This window comes from Ranitomeya imitator, chromosome 5 (genome assembly GCF_032444005.1).
Source record: "Ranitomeya imitator isolate aRanImi1 chromosome 5, aRanImi1.pri, whole genome shotgun sequence".
Lineage (NCBI taxonomy): Eukaryota > Metazoa > Chordata > Amphibia > Anura > Dendrobatidae > Ranitomeya > Ranitomeya imitator.
In genome coordinates this window covers 437803299-437821503 of record NC_091286.1, presented here as the reverse complement: position 1 = coordinate 437821503, position 18205 = coordinate 437803299, and the positions used below count along the sequence as shown (strand labels likewise).

Sequence of the window (18205 nt, the reverse complement as noted above, 5' to 3'; positions counted from 1 at the left end):
GCTTGAGTGCCAGTCGTGTGTGCCATCTCTCTCAAATTGTGGGCCACAGAAAGCCTAGTGTCTGTTTTTTTGTTTTTTGTTTTTTAAATTCTCCCTGAAAAAAAATAAATAGTGGGAGATTAATATTGGCATTTGTGCTTCAGTGCCAGTCGTGTGTGCCATCTCTCTCAAATTGTGGGCCACAGAAAGCCTAGTGTCTGTTTTTTTTTATTTTGGTTTTTAAATTCTCCCTGAAAAAAAATAAATAGTGGGAGATTAATATTGGCATTTGTGCTTCAGTGCCAGTCGTGTGTGCCATTTATCTCAAATTGTGGGCCACAGAAAGCCTAGTGTCTGTTTTTTTTATTTTGGTTTTTAAATTCTCCCTGAAAAAAAATAAATAGTGGGAGATTAATATTGGCATTTGTGCTTCAGTGCCAGTCGTGTGTGCCATTTCTCTCAAATTGTGGGCCACAGAAAGCCTAGTGTCTGTTTTTTTTTATTTTGGTTTTTAAATTCTCCCTGAAAACAAAAACAAATAGTGGGAGATTAATATTGGCATTTGTGCTTCAGTGCCAGTCGTGTGTGTCATCTCTCTCAAATTGTGGGCCACAGAAAGCCTAGTGTCTGTTTTTTTTTTGGGGGGGGTTAAATTCTTCCTGAAAAAAAATAAATAGTGGGAGATTAATATTGGCATTTGTGCTTGAGTGCCAGTCATGTGTGCCATCTGTCTCAAATTGGGGGCCACAGAAAGCCTAGTGTCTGTTTTTTTTTTATTTTGGTTTTTAAATTCTCCCTGAAAAAAAAAATAGTGTGAGATTAATATTGGCATTTGTGCTTCAGTGCCAGTCGTGTGTGCCATCTCTCTCAAATTGTGGGCCACAGAAAGCCTAGTGTCTGTTTTTTTCGGGGGGGGTTTAAATTCTCCCTGAAAAAAAATAAATAGTGAGAGATTAATATTGGCATTTGTGCTTGAGTGCCAGTCGTGTGTGCCATCTCTCTCAAATTGTGGGCCACAGAAAGCCTAGTGTCTGGTTTTTTTTATTTTGGTTTTTAAATTCTCCCTGAAAAATTATAAATAGTGGGAGATTAATATTGGCATTTGTGCTTCAGTGCCAGTCGTGTGTGCCATCTCTCTCAAATTGTGGGCCACAGGAAGCCTAGTGTCTGTTTTTTTTTAATTTTGGTTTTTAAATTCTCCCTGAAAAAAAATAAATAGTGGGAGATTAATATTGGCATTTGTGCTTGAGTGCCAGTCGTGTGTGCCATCTCTCTCAAATTGTGGGCCACAGAAAGCCTAGTGTCTGTTTTTTTGTTTTTTGTTTTTTAAATTCTCCCTGAAAAAAAATAAATAGTGGGAGATTAATATTGGCATTTGTGCTTCAGTGCCAGTCGTGTGTGCCATTTCTCTCAAATTGTGGGCCACAGAAAGCCTAGTGTCTGTTTTTTTTATTTTGGTTTTTAAATTCTCCCTGAAAAAAAAAATAGTGGGAATTTAATATTGGCACTTGTTCTTCAGTGCCAGTCGTGTGTGCCATCTCTCTCAAATTGTTGGCCACAGAAAGCCTAGTGTCTGGTTTTTTTTTTTTTTTTGGTTTTTGAATTCTCCCTGAAAAAAAATATATAGTGGGAGATTAATATTGGCATTTGTGCTTGAGTGCCAGTCGTGTGTGCCATCTGTCTCAAATTGGGGGCCACAGAAAGCCTAGTGTCTGTTTTTTTTTATTTTGGTTTTTAAATTCTCCCTGAAAAAAAAATAAATAGTGGGAAATTAATATTGGCATTTGTGCTTCAGTGCCAGTCCTGCGTGTGTGGCATCTGTCTCATTTTGTGCCACAGAAAACCAAGTGTGTAACATTGTGCCTGATTTTCCTTGCAGTCTCACCCACCTATAAAGGGATATCTAAATCCTACAGAAGTTTGAGTTCACCTTGTAAGTTGTTTTACAGTAACAAATACCGTTACTTTGGTTACGTTTTTAAAACAATGAGGAAGTCTGGTGGAAGAGGTCGTGGCCGTGGGCGTTCATTGCCAGCTGGTAATGATGATAGTGGTGGTGGAGCATCAGGTGGTCGTGGGAAAAACAATATAGCACCTAAGTCTCGAGCTGTGGAGCAAGGTTCGTCATCTGGCTACACAAGGCCTCGAACGCTCCCTTTTCTGGGAGTAGGAAAACCGCTTTTAAAGCCGGAGCAGCAAGAGCAAGTTTTGGCTTTCCTTGCTGACTCAGCCTGGTAAATGTAAAAGCAGCGCGTCGTTAGTGGATGTTCACGCTCAGGGACAAGTCGCTCCATTGTCCTGTTCAGCAAAAACAACAACAGAGAAGGATGCGTCAGGCGACACAACGGGTTTCTCCATGGAGCTCTTTCCACATACCGTTCCTGGGTTAGAAAGTGAAACAGTTAACAGGCCATGCCCATTACAAGTTGAATCGGACATGGAGTGCACAGATGCACAGCCACAGCCATATTACTATGCTGTTCCTTTGACTCAGACCACCACATTGCCCTCGCAGTGTACTGATCCAGAATCAGACCCTGATGAGACTATGGTGCCCCGTCACGAACGCTATACCACCGGCTTACACGGTAACACAGACGAAGTTGCACATGAGATAGAAGAGGAGGTCATAGATGACCCAGTTGTTGACCCCGATTGGCAGCCATTGGCGGAACAGGGTGCAGGCGGCAGTAGTTCTGAAGCGGAGGAGGAGGGGCCGCAGCAGGCATCAACATCGCAACAGGTTCCTTCTGCCGGGCCCGTATCTGGCCCAAAACGCGTGGCAAAGCCAAAACCAATTGGAGGACAGCGTGGCCATCCGGTTAAAGAAGCTCAGTCTGCAATGCCTGAAAAGGTATCCGATGCTAGAAAGAGTGCAGTCTGGCATTTTTTTAAACAACATCCAATTGATCAGTGCAAAGTCATCTGTCAAAAATGTTCAGCTACCTTAAGCAGAGGTCAGAATCTGAAAAGTCTAAATACAAGTTGCATGCATAGACATTTAACCACCATGCATTTGCAAGCCTGGACTAACTACCAAACGTCCCTTAAGGTTGTAGCACCCTCGGCCAATGAAGCTAGTCAGCAACGCTACATCCCTTCCGTCACTGTAAGGCCACTATTTTTCGCACCACCTGCAGTATCTGTGCAGGTTTCGTTGCCAGGCCAAAGCAGTCAGGGTCAGGGAATCACGAGTTTCGTAGTAGGAAACACTGCATCTAGGGCACCGGCAAGAATACCGTCTCCAACCGTCTCTCAGTCTGCCATGTCCACCGGCACCCCTGCTAGTTCCACGATCTCCAGCTCTCCAGTCCAGCTCAACCTACATGAGACTCTCGTTAGAAAAAGGGAGTACTCATCCTCGCATCCGCGTACACAGGGTTTGAATGCCCACATAGCTAGACTAATCTCGTTAGAGATGATGCCCTACCGGTTAGTTGAAAGCGAAGCTTTCAAAGCCCTAATGGACTACGCTGAACCACGCTACGAGCTACCCAGTCGAGAATTCTTTTCGAGAAAAGCCATCCCAGCCCTCCACCAGCATGTTAAAGAGCGCATCGTCCATGCACTCAGGCAATCTGTGAGTACAAAGGTGCACCTGACAACAGATGCATGGACCAGTAGGCATGGCCAGGGACGATACGTGTCCATCACGGCACACTGGGTGAATGTGGTGGATGCAGAGTCCACAAGGGACAGCAATATTGGGACATTTCTGCCTAGCCCACGGTCTAGGAAACAGTTGGCTGTAGCCGTTCGCCCCCCCCTCCTCCTCCTCCTCGTCCTCCTGCAGAAGCGAGAGCTCATCCACAGACCGCAGTCGCACAACCACTCCATCCGCAGCTGCCACTGTTGCACACCAGGTGTCCCATTATGGGGCAGCTACTGGCAAGCGTCAGCAGGCTGTATTGGCTATGAAGTGTTTGGGCGGCAACAGACACACCGCGGAAGTTCTGTCCGAGTTCATGCAGAAAGAAACACAGTCATGGCTGGGCACTGTAGATCTTGAGGCAGGCAAGGTAGTGAGTGATAACGGAAGGAATTTCATGGCTGCCATCGCCCTTTCCCAACTGAAACACATTCCTTGCCTGGCTCACACCTTAAACCTGGTGGTGCAGTGCTTCCTGAAAAGTTATCCGGGGTTATCCGACCTGCTCCTCAAAGTGCGCGGACTTTGCTCGCATATCCGCTGTTCGCCCGTACACTCCAGCCGTATGCAGACCTATCAGCGGTCTTTGAACCTTCCCCAGCATCGTCTAATCATCGACGTTGCAACAAGGTGAAACTCAACACTGCACATGCTTTAGAGACTGTGCGAACAGAGGCGGGCTGTTATGTATTCGTGGGAGGATACACATACACGGGCAGGCAGTAAAATGGCAGACATGGAGTTGTCATGTGTGCAGTGGTCGTAGGTACAAGACATGTGTCAAGTCCTTCAGTGTTTTGAGGAATGCACACGGCTGGTTAGTGCAGACAACGCCATAATAAGCATGAGCATCCCCCTAATATGTCTGCTGATGCAAAGTTTGACGCACATAAAGGAGCAGGCGTCTGCAGCAGAGGAAGAGGAAAGTCTTGATGACAGTCAGCCATTGTCTGGTTCAGGGCAGTGTACAGGAAGAGGTAGGGGGCGAACAGGAGGAGGAGGACGAGGAGTATAATGTTGGGATGAGTATTTTTTTAATGAGGAAGCTTCTCCGGGGCCACTGGAAATTGGTGGCGTGGCAAGGCCGGGTTCTGGTTTTTGGAGGGACACAAGTGACGTAGATTTGCCTGTAACTGCCCCTCAACCCAGCACAACCACAGATTTGAGACTGGAACTTTGGCCCACATGGCGGATTATGCCTTACGTATCCTCAAAAGGGACCCACGCATTATTAAAATGATGACCGATGATGATTACTTTTTGGCCTGCCTCCTTGATCCTCGCTATAAAGGCAAATTGCAAAATATTATGCCACATGAGAACTTGGAACAAATATTAGCAACCAAACAATCAACTCTTGTTGACCGTTTGATTCAAGCATTCCCAGCACACAGCGCCGGTGATCGTTCTCACACGAGCTACAGGGGGCAGCAGACCAGAGGTGTTAGAGGTGCACAAATCAGAAGTGGCATTGGATAGAGGGGTTTTCTGACCAGGTTGTGGAGTGATTTTGATATGACCGCAGACAGGACAGGTACTGCAGCATCAATTCAAAGTGACAGGAGACAACATTTGTCCAGTATGGTTACTAACTATTTTTCATCCCTTATCGATGTTCTCCCTCAACCGTCATTCCCATTTGATTACTCGGCATCCAAATTAGACACCTGGCCAGAATTGGCAGAATATGCATTGCAGGAGCTTGCTTGCCCAGCAGCTAGTGTGCTATCAGAAAGAGTATTCAGTGCTGCTGGTTCAATATTAACCGAAAAAAGGACTCGTCTTGCTACCCAAAATGTTGATGATCTAACCTTCATTAAAATGAACCACTACTGGATTTCGACTTATTTTGCCCCACCTTTCCCGGCTGACACCTAGCTTTCCAATGAAAAGTTCTTGCTTCTGGACTGCTCTGACTGAGTTTTCCAATCTCGTAATTTGCAGCAGCTGTTTGTCCAGCATACGACATGTTTACACCTCCCTACACTTTACACTTGGCGCAGGCACCCGTGAGAGTGCCGTTTGTCTGAAGAGGTGGGTGTGCACGCTTTTTGTCGACAGCACTGCCACTGTGTCCCTCATAGTACAATAAAGTGTCTCTGGTGGTGGTGGCGCGTAACCAACGTCAGACACACCGTTGTAACATGAGGGGCCCTGGGCCTGTACCGCCGGCCACAAGACAGTTTCCCCCCCAGCTCAAACAGTGCTCTACGATTTGCAAAATTATCTCTCACAGCTCCACCAATGTTTAGTCTATGCGCTGACATCCTTCAATGCCTGGCACTGACAACACCAATGTGTTGACATGTATGATGCCACTTAAAATAGTCAGGGGCAGTGTCCTATATTTACACCAGTAATTACTTTTTGCCAAATTACTAGGTCTGAAACTCAGCAGAAGAGCCTACCCCTGTACCTAAGTATGCCACCCTTTTGTTTTTTGGTTTTGTTGTATGGAGAGACATTAACATCTATTTATTTTTTGGGAGTACTAACTGTCAGACACTCATTACAATCGGCCTCCGCTGACAACACCAATGCTGCCTGTGTACCCCTGCAAGATAATTCCAAGTGCATAGAGCCTACTTTTGTTATGTTAGGCCTACTAAGCCTGTCTGCGGTCCCTCCTTCCAATAGTCCTCCACTGACCAGACCACTGCTGCCTGTGTACTCCTGGAAGCTATTTTAAAGTGCCTACAGCCTACTTTTGTTATGTTAGGCCTACTAAGCCTGTCTGCGGTCCCTCCTTCCAATAGTCCTCCACTGACCACACCACTGCTGCCCGTGTACCCCTGGAACCTATTTTAAAGTGCCTACAGCCTACTTTTGTTATGTTAGGCCTACAAAGCCTGTCTGCGGTCCCTCCTTCCAATAGTCCTCCACTGACCAGACCACTGCTGCCCGTATACCCCTGGAAGCTATTTTAAAGTGCCTACAGCCTACTTTTGTTATGTTAGGCCTACTACGCCTGTCTGCGGTCCCTCCTTCCAATAGTCCTCCACTGACCAGACCACTGCTGCTCGTGTACCCCTGGAAGCTATTTTAAAGTGCCTACAGCCTACTTTTGTTATGTTAGGCCTACTAAGTCTGTCTGCGGTCCCTCCTTCCAATAGTCCTCCACTGACCAGACCACTGCTGCCCGTGTACCCCTGGAACCTATTTTTAAGGGCCTACAGCCTACTTTTGTTATGTTAGGCCTACTAAGCCTGTCTGCGGTCCCTCCTTCCAATAGTCCTCCACTGACCAGACCACTGCTGCCCGTGTACCCCTGGAACCTATTTTAAAGTGCCTACAGCCTACTTTTGTTATGTTAGGCCTACTAAGCCTGTCTGCGGTCCCTCCTTCCAATAGTCCTCCACTGACCAGACCACTGCTGCCCGTGTACCCCTGGAACCTATTTTAAAGTGCCTACAGCCTAATTTTGTTATGTTAGGCCTACTAAGCTTGTCTGCGGTCCTTCCTTCCAATAGTCCTCCACTGACCAGACCACTGCTGCCCGTGTACCCCTGGAACCTATTTTAAAGTGCCTACAGCCTACTTTTGTTATGTTAGGCCTACTAAGCCTGTCTGCGGTCCCTCCTTCCAATAGTCCTCCACTGACCAGACCACTGCTGTCCGTGTACCCCTGGAACCTATTTTAAATTGCATAGAGCATCCTTTTTTTAATTGTATGCGTACTAAGTCTGTCTGCGGTCCATAATTGAAATTGTCCTCCACTGACCAGAGCAATGCTGCCTGTGTACCCCTGTAACCTTTTTTAAACTGCATTGAGCCAAATTTTTTGTTTAAGGCCTACTACCTGTGTCTGTCTGCGCCACTCAATACAGCTGTCCTCCTCTGAAAGAGCGTCAATAGTCTGGTTTTCAGCCTATAGGAATTTGAAAACTGCATTGGGGCTACTACTTCGGTAGAACCTACTAACGGTGTCCGACGCTCCAAGGTGTTCTCCAGGTTGCCTCTCCATAGCTCTGTCTTCTAGCTCTCATTAAGTAGTTGTTGAAACAACACTGCATTAGGCCTACAAGTTGGGTCTGGGTTGTAGAGACGGTGTCTGCCGCTCCAAGGTGTTCTCCAGGTTGCCTCTCCATAGCTTCGATCTTCTAGCTCTCGTTAAGTAGTTGTTGAAACAACACTGCATTAGGCCTACAAGTTGGGTCTGGGTTGTAGAGACGGTGTCTTACGCTCCAAGGTGTTCTCCAAGTTGTCTTTCCTGAGCATCTATCTTCAGGCTCTTGTTAAGTAGTTGTTAAATGGAACAACTGCATTTGGCCTACTAGTTGGGTTGGGGCCTGCTAACAGTGTCTGCCGCTCCTTGCTGTTCTCCTGGTTTCCTGTCCTGAAATTCCATTTTCAGGCTCTCGTTAAGTAGTTGTTAATGTTAGACTGCATTTGGCCTACTAGTTGGGTTGGGGCCTACTATCGGTGTCTGCCGCGCCTTGCTGTTCTCCTCCACTGAACAAAGCTGTGCCGCCTGTTTACTACTGTTGCCAATTTTGAACTGCATTTAGACTACTTACTGATTTGGGCCTAATCTCTGTGTCAGCCTCTCATTACAGTTGTCCTCCACTGCAATGCCCCCTGGTTAGTCCTGTTACCAATTTTGAACAGCATTTAGCCCACTTTATTCTTTGGGCCTATATCTGTGTTTCCTCCTCATCCTGCCCATTGCCCAGCCAGTGATAGATGAGTCTGCTGGTACATTGACCCATGACGCAACATTCCCCGTGCACGCTACACAGCAAGATTGTGACCCTGCTGAAAGTCAGGTTCCTCTTCCCGCATACCATACCACCTTACACGGGGACAAAGAGGAAGGTGCAGATGAAAGTGCAGGTTCCTTCATCAGGTGGGGGGAGGAATACTCTTTGGCGACTTCACTGGCACAGGGCCAATCATAGTACGCAAAAGTGTTGCTGCCGGTGGGAGGCGCCCCCGCCATGCAAACACACCGCCGTACTTTGAGGGGCCCTGTGCCAGTGCCAATGCCAACGAGTGGGCCCCCCTGCTTGCTCAGGTTCACAGCACTTGCAAAGTTGAAATACTTACCTCTCCCTGTTCCACTGCCGTGATGTGGTCCAGATTTCCTGGGCCCACTAAATACTTGAACCAGCCCTATCCCCCACAACTTTAGCCAAATGACCCCCAATTTCCAATGCCTTACTATTATTATAAGGTAAATTAAGATTGACAAGCTTCAGTAACAAGAATGGATGTTTTTGCCATTAAAATGGGCACTGTACATGTTTTCCTGGCCTCCACTCACTGCCGACTATGCTCCCCCATTGACTTGCATTGGGTTTCGTGTTTCGGTCGATCCCCGACTTTTTGCGATAATCGGCCGATTCCACTCGACTCGACTGTTGAGATAGTCGGGTTTCGCGAAACCCGACTCGACCCTAAAAAACTAAAAGTCGCTCAACCCTAGTTTTAATATTAAACTGCATTTGGCCTATTAGTTTGGTTGGGGCCTGCTAATGGCGTCTGCCGCTCCTAGATGTTCTCCTGGTTTACTTTCCTGAGCTTCAATCTTCAGGCTTTCATTAAGTAGTTTTAATATTAAACTGCATTTGGCCTACTAGTTTGGTTGGGGCCTACTAACGGTGTCTGCCGCTCCTAGTTGTTCTCCTGCTTTACTTGCCTTAGCTTCAATCTTCAGGCTTTTGTTAAGTAGTTTCAATATTAAACTGCATTTGGCCTACTAGTTGGTTGGGGCCTACTAACGGCGTCTGCCACTCCTAGGTGTTCTCCTGGTTTACTTTCCTGAGCTTCAATCTTCAGGCTTTCGTTAAGTAATTTTAATATTAAACTACATTTGGCCTACTAGTTTGGTTGGGGCTTACTAACAGTGTATGCCGCTCCTAGGTGTTCTCCCGGTTTACTTTCCTGAGCTTCAATCTTCAGGTTTTCATTAAGTCATTTTAATATAAAACTGCACTTGACCTACTAGTTTTTTGGGGACTACTAACGGTGTCTGCCGCTCCTAGGTATTCTTCTGGTTTACTTTCCTGAGCTTCAATCTTCAGTCTTTCATTAAGTAGTATTAATATTAAACTGCATTTGGCCTACTAGTTTTTTTGAGGCCTACTAACGGTGTCTGCCGCTCCTAGGTGTTCTCCTGCTTTACTTGCTTTAGCTTCAATCTTCAGGCTTTCGTTAAGTAGTTTTAATATTAAACTGCATTTGGCCTACTACTTTGGTTGGGGCCTACTAACAGTGTCTGCCGCTCCTAGGTGTTCTCCTGGTTTACTTTCCGGAGCTTCAATCTTCAGGCTTTAATTAAATAGTTTTAATATTAAACTGCATTTGGCCTACTCGTTTGGTTGGGGCCTATTAACGGTGTCTGCCGCTCCTAGGTGTTCTCCTGGTTTACTTTCCTTAGCTTCAATCTTCAGGCTTTCGTTAAGTAATTTTAATATTAAACTGCATTTGGCCTACTAGTTTGGTTGGGGCTTACTAACAGTGTCTGCCGCTCCTAGGTGTTCTCCCGGTTTACTTTCCTGAGCTTCAATCTTCAGGCTTTCGTTAAGTAGTTTTAATATTAAACTGCATTTGGCCTACTAGTTTGGTTGGGGACTACTAACGGTGTCTGCCGCTCCTAGGTGTTCTTCTGGTTTACTTTCCTGAGCTTCAATCTTCAGGCTTTCATTAAGTAGCTTTAATATTAAACTGCATTTGGCCTACTAGTTTTTTTTGGGCCTACTAACGGTGTCTGCCGCTCCTAGGTGTTCTCCTGCTTTACTTGCTTTAGCTTCAATCTTCAGGCTTTCGTTAAGTAGTTTTAATATTAAACTGCATTTGGCCTACTACTTTGGTTGGAGCCTACTAACAGTGTCTGCCGCTCCTAGGTGTTCTCCTGGTTGACTTTCCGGAGCTTCAATCTTCAGGCTTTCATTAAATAGTTTTAATATTAAACTGCATTTGGCCTACTCGTTTGGTTGGGGCCTATTAACGGTGTCTGCCGCTCCTAGGTGTTCTCCTGGTTTACTTTCCTGAGCTTCAATCTTCAGGCTTTCGTTAAGTAGTTTTAATATTAAACTGCATTTGGCCTACTAGTTTGGTTGGGGCTTACTAACAGTGTCTGCCGCTCCTAGGTGTTCTCCCGGTTTACTTTCCTGAGCTTCAATCTTCAGGCTTTCGTTAAGTAGTTTTAATATTAAACTGCATTTGGCCTACTAGTTTGGTTGGGGACTACTAACGGTGTCTGCCGCTCCTAGGTGTTCTTCTGGTTTACTTTCCTGAGTTTCAATCTTCAGGCTTTCATTAAGTAGTTTTAATATTAAACTGCATTTGGCCTACTCGTTTTTTTGGGGCCTACTAACGGTGTCTGCCGCTCCTAGGTGTTCTCCTGCTTTACTTGCTTTAGCTTCAATCTTCAGGCTTTCGTTAAGTAGTTTTAATATTAAACTGCATTTGGCCTACTACTTTGGTTGGGGCCTACTAACAGTGTCTGCCGCTCCTAGGTGTTCTTCTGTTTTACTTTCCGGAGCTTCAATCTTCAGACTTTCATTAAATAGTTTTAATATTAAACTGCATTTGGCCTACTCGTTTGGTTGGGGCCTATTAACGGTGTCTGCCGCTCCTAGGTGTTCTCCTGGTTTTCTTTCCTGAGCTTCAATCTTCAGGCTTTCATTAAGTAGTTTTAATATTACACTGCATTTGGCCTACTAGTTTGGTTGGGGCTTACTAACAGTGTCTGCCGCTCCTAGGTGTTCTCCCGGTTTACTTTCCTGAGCTTCAATCTTCAGGCTTTCATTAAGTCATTTTAATATTAAACTGCACTTGACCTACTAGTTTTTTTGGGGCCTACTAATGGTGTCTGGTGCTCCTAGGTGTTCTCCTGGTTTACTTGCCTTAGCTTCAATCTTCAGGCTTTCATTAAATAGTTTTAATATTAAACTGCATTTGGCCTACTCCTTTGGTTGGGGCCTATTAACGGTGTCTTCCGCTCCTAGGTGTTCTCCTGGTTTACTTTCCTGAGCTTCAATCTTCAGGCTTTCATTAAATAGTTTTAATATTAAACTGCATTTGGCCTACTAGTTTGGTTGGGGCCTACTATCGGTGTCTGCCGCTCCTAGCTATTCTTCTGGTTTACTTTCCTGAGCTTCAATCTTCAGGCTTTCATTAAGTAGTTTTAATATTAAACTGCATTTGGCCTACTAGTTTGGTTGGGGCCTACTAACAGAGTCTGCTGCTCCTAGGGGTTCTCCTGGTTTACTTGCCTTAGCTTCAATCTTCAGGCTTTCGTTAAGTTGTTTTAATATTAAACTGCATTTTCCCTACTAGTTTGGTTGGGGCCTACTAACAGTGTCTGCCGCTCCTAGTTGTTCTCCTGGTTTACTTGCCTTAGCTTCAATCTTCAGGCTTTCATTAAGTAGTTTTAATATTAAACTGCATTTGGCCTACTCGTTTGGTTGGGGCCTATTAACGGTGTCTGCCGCTCCTAGGTGTTCTCCTGGTTTACTTTCCTGAGCTTCAATCTTCAGGCTTTCGTTAAGTAGTTTTAATATTAAACTGCATTTGGCCTACTAGTTTGGTTGGGGCTTACTAACAGTGTCTGCCGCTCCTAGGTGTTCTCCCGGTTTACTTTCCTGAGCTTCAATCTTCAGGCTTTCGTTAAGTAGTTTTAATATTAAACTGCATTTGGCCTACTAGTTTGGTTGGGGACTACTAACGGTGTCTGCCGCTCCTAGGTGTTCTTCTGGTTTACTTTCCTGAGTTTCAATCTTCAGGCTTTCATTAAGTAGTTTTAATATTAAACTGCATTTGGCCTACTCGTTTTTTTGGGGCCTACTAACGGTGTCTGCCGCTCCTAGGTGTTCTCCTGCTTTACTTGCTTTAGCTTCAATCTTCAGGCTTTCGTTAAGTAGTTTTAATATTAAACTGCATTTGGCCTACTACTTTGGTTGGGGCCTACTAACAGTGTCTGCCGCTCCTAGGTGTTCTTCTGTTTTACTTTCCGGAGCTTCAATCTTCAGACTTTCATTAAATAGTTTTAATATTAAACTGCATTTGGCCTACTCGTTTGGTTGGGGCCTATTAACGGTGTCTGCCGCTCCTAGGTGTTCTCCTGGTTTTCTTTCCTGAGCTTCAATCTTCAGGCTTTCATTAAGTAGTTTTAATATTACACTGCATTTGGCCTACTAGTTTGGTTGGGGCTTACTAACAGTGTCTGCCGCTCCTAGGTGTTCTCCCGGTTTACTTTCCTGAGCTTCAATCTTCAGGCTTTCATTAAGTCATTTTAATATTAAACTGCACTTGACCTACTAGTTTTTTTGGGGCCTACTAATGGTGTCTGGTGCTCCTAGGTGTTCTCCTGGTTTACTTGCCTTAGCTTCAATCTTCAGGCTTTCATTAAATAGTTTTAATATTAAACTGCATTTGGCCTACTAGTTTGGTTGGGGCCTACTATCGGTGTCTGCCGCTCCTGGCTATTCTTCTGGTTTACTTTCCTGAGCTTCAATCTTCAGGCTTTCATTAAGTAGTTTTAATATTAAACTGCATTTGGCCTACTAGTTTGGTTGGGGCCTACTAACAGAGTCTGCTGCTCCTAGGGGTTCTCCTGGTTTACTTGCCTTAGCTTCAATCTTCAGGCTTTCGTTAAGTTGTTTTAATATTAAACTGCATTTTCCCTACTAGTTTGGTTGGGGCCTACTAACAGTGTCTGCCGCTCCTAGTTGTTCTCCTGGTTTACTTGCCTTAGCTTCAATCTTCAGGCTTTCATTAAGTAGTTTTAATATTAAACTGCATTTGGCCTACTAGTTTGGTTGGGGCCTACTAATGGTGTCTGCCGCTCCTAGGTGTTCTCCTGGTTTACTTGCCTTAGCTTCAATCTTCAGGCTTTCATTAAGTAGTTTTAATATTAAACTGTATTTGGCCTACTAGTTTGGTTGGGGCCTACTAACGGTGTCTGCCGCTCCAAGGTGTTCTCCTGCTTTACTTGTCTTAGCTTCAATCTTCAGGCTTTCGTTAAGTAGTTTTAATATTAAACTGCATTTGGCCTACTAGTTTGGTTGGGGCTTATTAACGGTGTCTGCCGCTCCTAGGTGTTCTCCCGGTTTACTTTCCTGAGCTTCAATCTTCAGGTTTTCATTAAGTCATTTTAATATAAAACTGCACTTGACCTACTAGTTTTTTTTGGGCCTACTAACGGTGTCTGCCGCTCCTAGGTGTTCTCCTGGTTTACTTGCCTTAGCTTCAATCTTCAGGCTTTCATTAAATAGTTTTAATATTAAACTGCATTTGGCCTACTAGTTTGGTTGGGGCCTATTAACGGTGTCTGCCACTCCAAGGTGTTCTCCTGCTTTACTTGCTTTAGCTTCAATCTTCAGGCTTTCGTTAAGTAGTTTTAATATTAAACTGCATTTGGCCTACTAGTTTGGTTGGGGCTTACTAACAGTGTCTGCCGCTCCTAGGTGTTCTCCCGGTTTACTTTCCTGAGCTTCAATCTTCAGGCTTTCATTAAGTCATTTTAATATTAAACTGCACTTGACCTACTAGTTTTTTTGGGGCCTACTAATGGTGTCTGGTGCTCCTAGGTGTTCTCCTGGTTTACTTGCCTTAGCTTCAATCGTCAGGCTTTCATTAAGTAGTTTTAATATTAAACTGCATTTGGCCTACTAGTTTGGTTGGGGCCTACTAACGGTGTCTGCCACTCCTAGGTGTTCTTCTGGTTTACTTTCCTGAGCTTCAATCTTCAGGCTTTCATTAAGTAGTTTTAATATTAAACTGCATTTGGCCTACTACTTTGGTTGGGGCCTACTAACGGTGTCTGCCGCTCCTAGGTGTTCTCCTGCTTTACTTGCTTTAGCTTCAATCTTCAGGCTTTCGTTAAGTAGTTTTAATATTAAACTGCATTTGGCCTACTACTTTGGTTGGGGCCTACTAACGGTGTCTGCCGCTCCTAGGTGTTCTCCTGGTTTACTTTCCTGAGCTTCAATCTTCAGGCTTTCATTAAATAGTTTTAATATTAAACTGAATTTGGCCTACTCGTTTGGTTGGGGCCTATTAACGGTGTCTGCCGCTCCTAGCTGTTCTTCTGGTTTACTTTCCTGAGCTTCAATCTTCAGGCTTTCATTAAGTAGTTTTAATATTAAACTGCATTTGGCCTACTAGTTTGGTTTGGGCCTACTAACGGAGTCTGCTGCTCCTAGGGGTTCTCCTGGTTTACTTGCCTTAGCTTCAATCTTCAGGCTTTCGTTAAGTTGTTTTAATATTAAACTGTATTTTGCCTACTAGTTTGGTTGGGGCCTACTAACAGTGTCTGCCACTCCTAGTTGTTCTCCTGGTTTACTTGCCTTAGCTTCAATCTTCAGGCTTTCATTAAGTAGTTTTAATATTAAACTGCATTTGGCCTACTAGTTTGGTTGGGGCCTACTAACGGTGTCTGCCGCTCCAAGGTGTTCTCCTGCTTTACTTGCCTTAGCTTCCATCTTCAGGCTTTCGTTAAGTAGTTTTAATATTAAACTGCATTTGGCCTACTAGTTTGGTTGGGGCCTACTAACGGTGTCTGCCGCTCCTAGGTGTTCTCCTGGTTTACTTGCTTTAGCTTCAATCTTCAGGCTTTCATTCAGTAGTTTTAATATTAAACTTCATTTGGCCTACTAGCTTGGTTGGGGCCTACTAATGGTGTCTGCCGCTCCTAGGTGTTCTCCTGGTTTACTTTCCTAAGCTTCAATCTTCAGGCTTCAATTAAGTAGTTTTAATATTAAACTGCATTTGGCCTACTAGTTTGGTTGGGGCCTACTAATGACGTCTGCCGCTCCTAGGTGTTCTCCTGGTTTACTTTCCTGAGCTTCAATCTTCAGGTCGGCCGACTTTTGAGAAAGTCGGGTTTCGCGAAACCCGACTCGATCCTATAAAAGTAAAAGTCGCTGAACCCTAGTTTTAAGCATGTTGAAGGGTACAGTTTTTAGAATTATGTCATTTTTTGGTATTTTCCATCATATGTGCCTCTCAAAGTCACTTCAAATGTTATGTGGTCCTTACAAAAATCTGTTTTGTAAATTTTGTTGGAAAAATGAAAAATTTATGAAAAATGTTCATCCTTCTAACTTCCTAAAAAAATATTTTAAAAAAATTATGATGATGTATACATGTGTTAATTGATATTTATTATCTATTTTATGTGATTTAACTATGTGGTTCAAAGGCATAAAAATTACACATTTGCCAAAATTCCGATATTTTCACAAATAAATGTAAAAAATATCAATCTAAATTTACCACTATCATGAAGTAGAATATGTCAAGGGAAAGCCGTATCAGAATCATTGGGATCTGTTGAAGCGTTCCAGAGTAGTTTCCACATTAAGAGACAGTGGTCAGAATTGTAAAATTTGGCCTGGTCAGAAAACAGGCTCGGGATGAATTGGTTAAATGACAATTCACTTCTTGCTTTGCTTTTAGAGTTTTATGAACCAGTGGTAAATATTTTCCTTTTTTAAGCTCAGCCATTTGTGCTTCAGACTTCTTCTAAGGGCTAGCTCACACAAGCGCAAACATCAGACATGTGCTAGCCGAATTTTTATCGGATAACACTTAGACCAATGTTATTTAATGGAGCAATGCTGCTGCATGAATATTTTCACTGACAAAATCTGTCATATTACAATTTCACTCTGAAATCAGATGCCACTGACCCATTCAAGTCTATGGGTGCATGGAAAACATCAGACTGCACTCGGATGATATGAGTTCAATCTGATTTCCACAGAGTAACAGAATGGAGAAGACGGATCCATTTTTTTCTCCATCTTATACTCACAGTGTGCTCTGATTCTCTCATCCTAGAAAATTGGATCACATTATGCTGACATTCATATCAAAATCTGATCAGTTTGATCAGAGTGTCATCCGCCCAAGCGACCCAAAGCTACGGCCATCTGACCATACCTTAAATCACAGTTCATAATCAGGACTTTTTTATTGTCTGCCACATCCCAGAGGCAGTAGAACTACATCCACAGCCGTGGTCATTGCATCTGCTGTCCGATTAACTCAGATTGCAATTGCATCCCCCCTCCATTTAGCAAACAATCTGATCTTCATGCGCCTATAAGAAATAAATTAGATATGACTGTGTCTAAAGTCCAAATGCAACACATGTATCTAGTATCACAGTGCCAAGATCATAAAGTATAAAGTGGTGTAAATGGAGAGATAGAGGGACTGCTGCTCCATCTTGAAACATCACTGTCCTTTTCCTTGGACTGTCTATAGTTTTATGTTTTATAGGTGATAACCTTCAGACGGCTGTGACTGTTGGCAAAAAATCAGGAATGATTCCCTCCAACAGCAACATAATTGTGGTGGAGGCCTGTGAACCTGAGAAAGACTTACCTGCTTCACTTACTTGGAAATCTTTGACTGAAACTCAAACACATGAAATCCATTTAAAGGCTAAGGTATGTTTTATTACAGAATTAAAAAAAGTATTTTAATAATAGAACTGACTATTAAAACAGAGTAAGGTATGTACAGTTCCATAATCTAATATGCAAAATTGCATTTATGCTCCTGTATGATGATTGAGCTACTACATAGATTGGCCAAAAATGGATGCCCATACAATCTGAAACAGAAAAGTAAGTATTGACTCTCTAAAACGTTATTTCATATCTCGAAATACAAGTCAGGTGAAATTATAATGAAATATTAATTGCCATGAATTCCAGAGTTTGAATTTGTATAATTTAGGGCCCAGAGTCATCATTTATGAGGGTGGTTTGAAGTCAGCTCATACCCTGAGGCAGAACTGATCGCATCATTTTATCTCATTTAGAAAATAAATGTAAAAGTCCCCTAAAATAGTCGAAATAGAACAACACAAAGCTCACACTACAATAAACATGTCCACATACATTTCCATCAACATAAAAAAGTTAAGGCTTTTTGAATATGGTGACAAAAAACAGTTATTTAAAAGTTTTTAAAAAATGATAGATTTTTACTTATTCATAATCTGATTTTTCTCTTTTTTGGAGTCACAAATTAATGTACATGAAGGATGGATTAATAATCCCACTATCCTTGGAAACTTTCACTTTGCAATGAATGGGAAGTCCTATCAGGTCTTAACTCAATATTTCTCCAATTTGCTGCCAAAGGTAAGGAGAGAAAATAGCTTTGACTTTACATTTACTTATATTTTGCACAATATTTTGATTAATGAAAAGTTCACTGCCTGCTTCAGGAGGCTCAGATCTTCAGTCATCGGAGTGGTTCTATTCTCTTTTTAGAGGGAATCGGCTATCACATTTAACCTACTGTATTTAATCTACTAATATAGGAATACAGGTTAGAAAAGTCCTACCTGTATGCTTCATTGGAAGTCTTGTTTTTGAGAAATAATCTTTTATCACTTTATGTAAACTACCTCTTCATGGCTATGGGAAAGATGTTGCCTGGAAGATCTCTCCACCTCCAGAGATTATTTTACATGAAGGGGGGAGATACCAGTGTGATGTGTAATGGCCGCTCTCTGCTCTCCTGATCTCACTGCAGAGCTGTGCGTGATTGTACCTGACACATCTGCAGGTTCCTCTCAGTTCAGCTTTCATCTCACAGGCAGACAGGATT

The 18205-nt window shown here is 43.5% G+C and overlaps 1 protein-coding gene across 3 annotated transcripts in view; it reads left to right on the top strand.

Annotated features, from left to right (window-relative positions):
* LOC138638118 (probable cation-transporting ATPase 13A4) overlaps positions 1-18205 on the top strand; it is a 900755-nt gene that overhangs the window by 610786 nt on the left and 271764 nt on the right. For 2 of the 3 annotated variants that reach the window (XM_069727142.1, XM_069727141.1), the window contains 2 exons: positions 16862-17032; positions 17609-17733. In XM_069727142.1, coding sequence (XP_069583243.1) covers positions 16862-17032; positions 17609-17733 — 296 coding nt within the window. The remainder of the gene's footprint in view (positions 1-16861; positions 17033-17608; positions 17734-18205) is intronic. The other variant, XM_069727140.1, reaches the window with a different exon arrangement.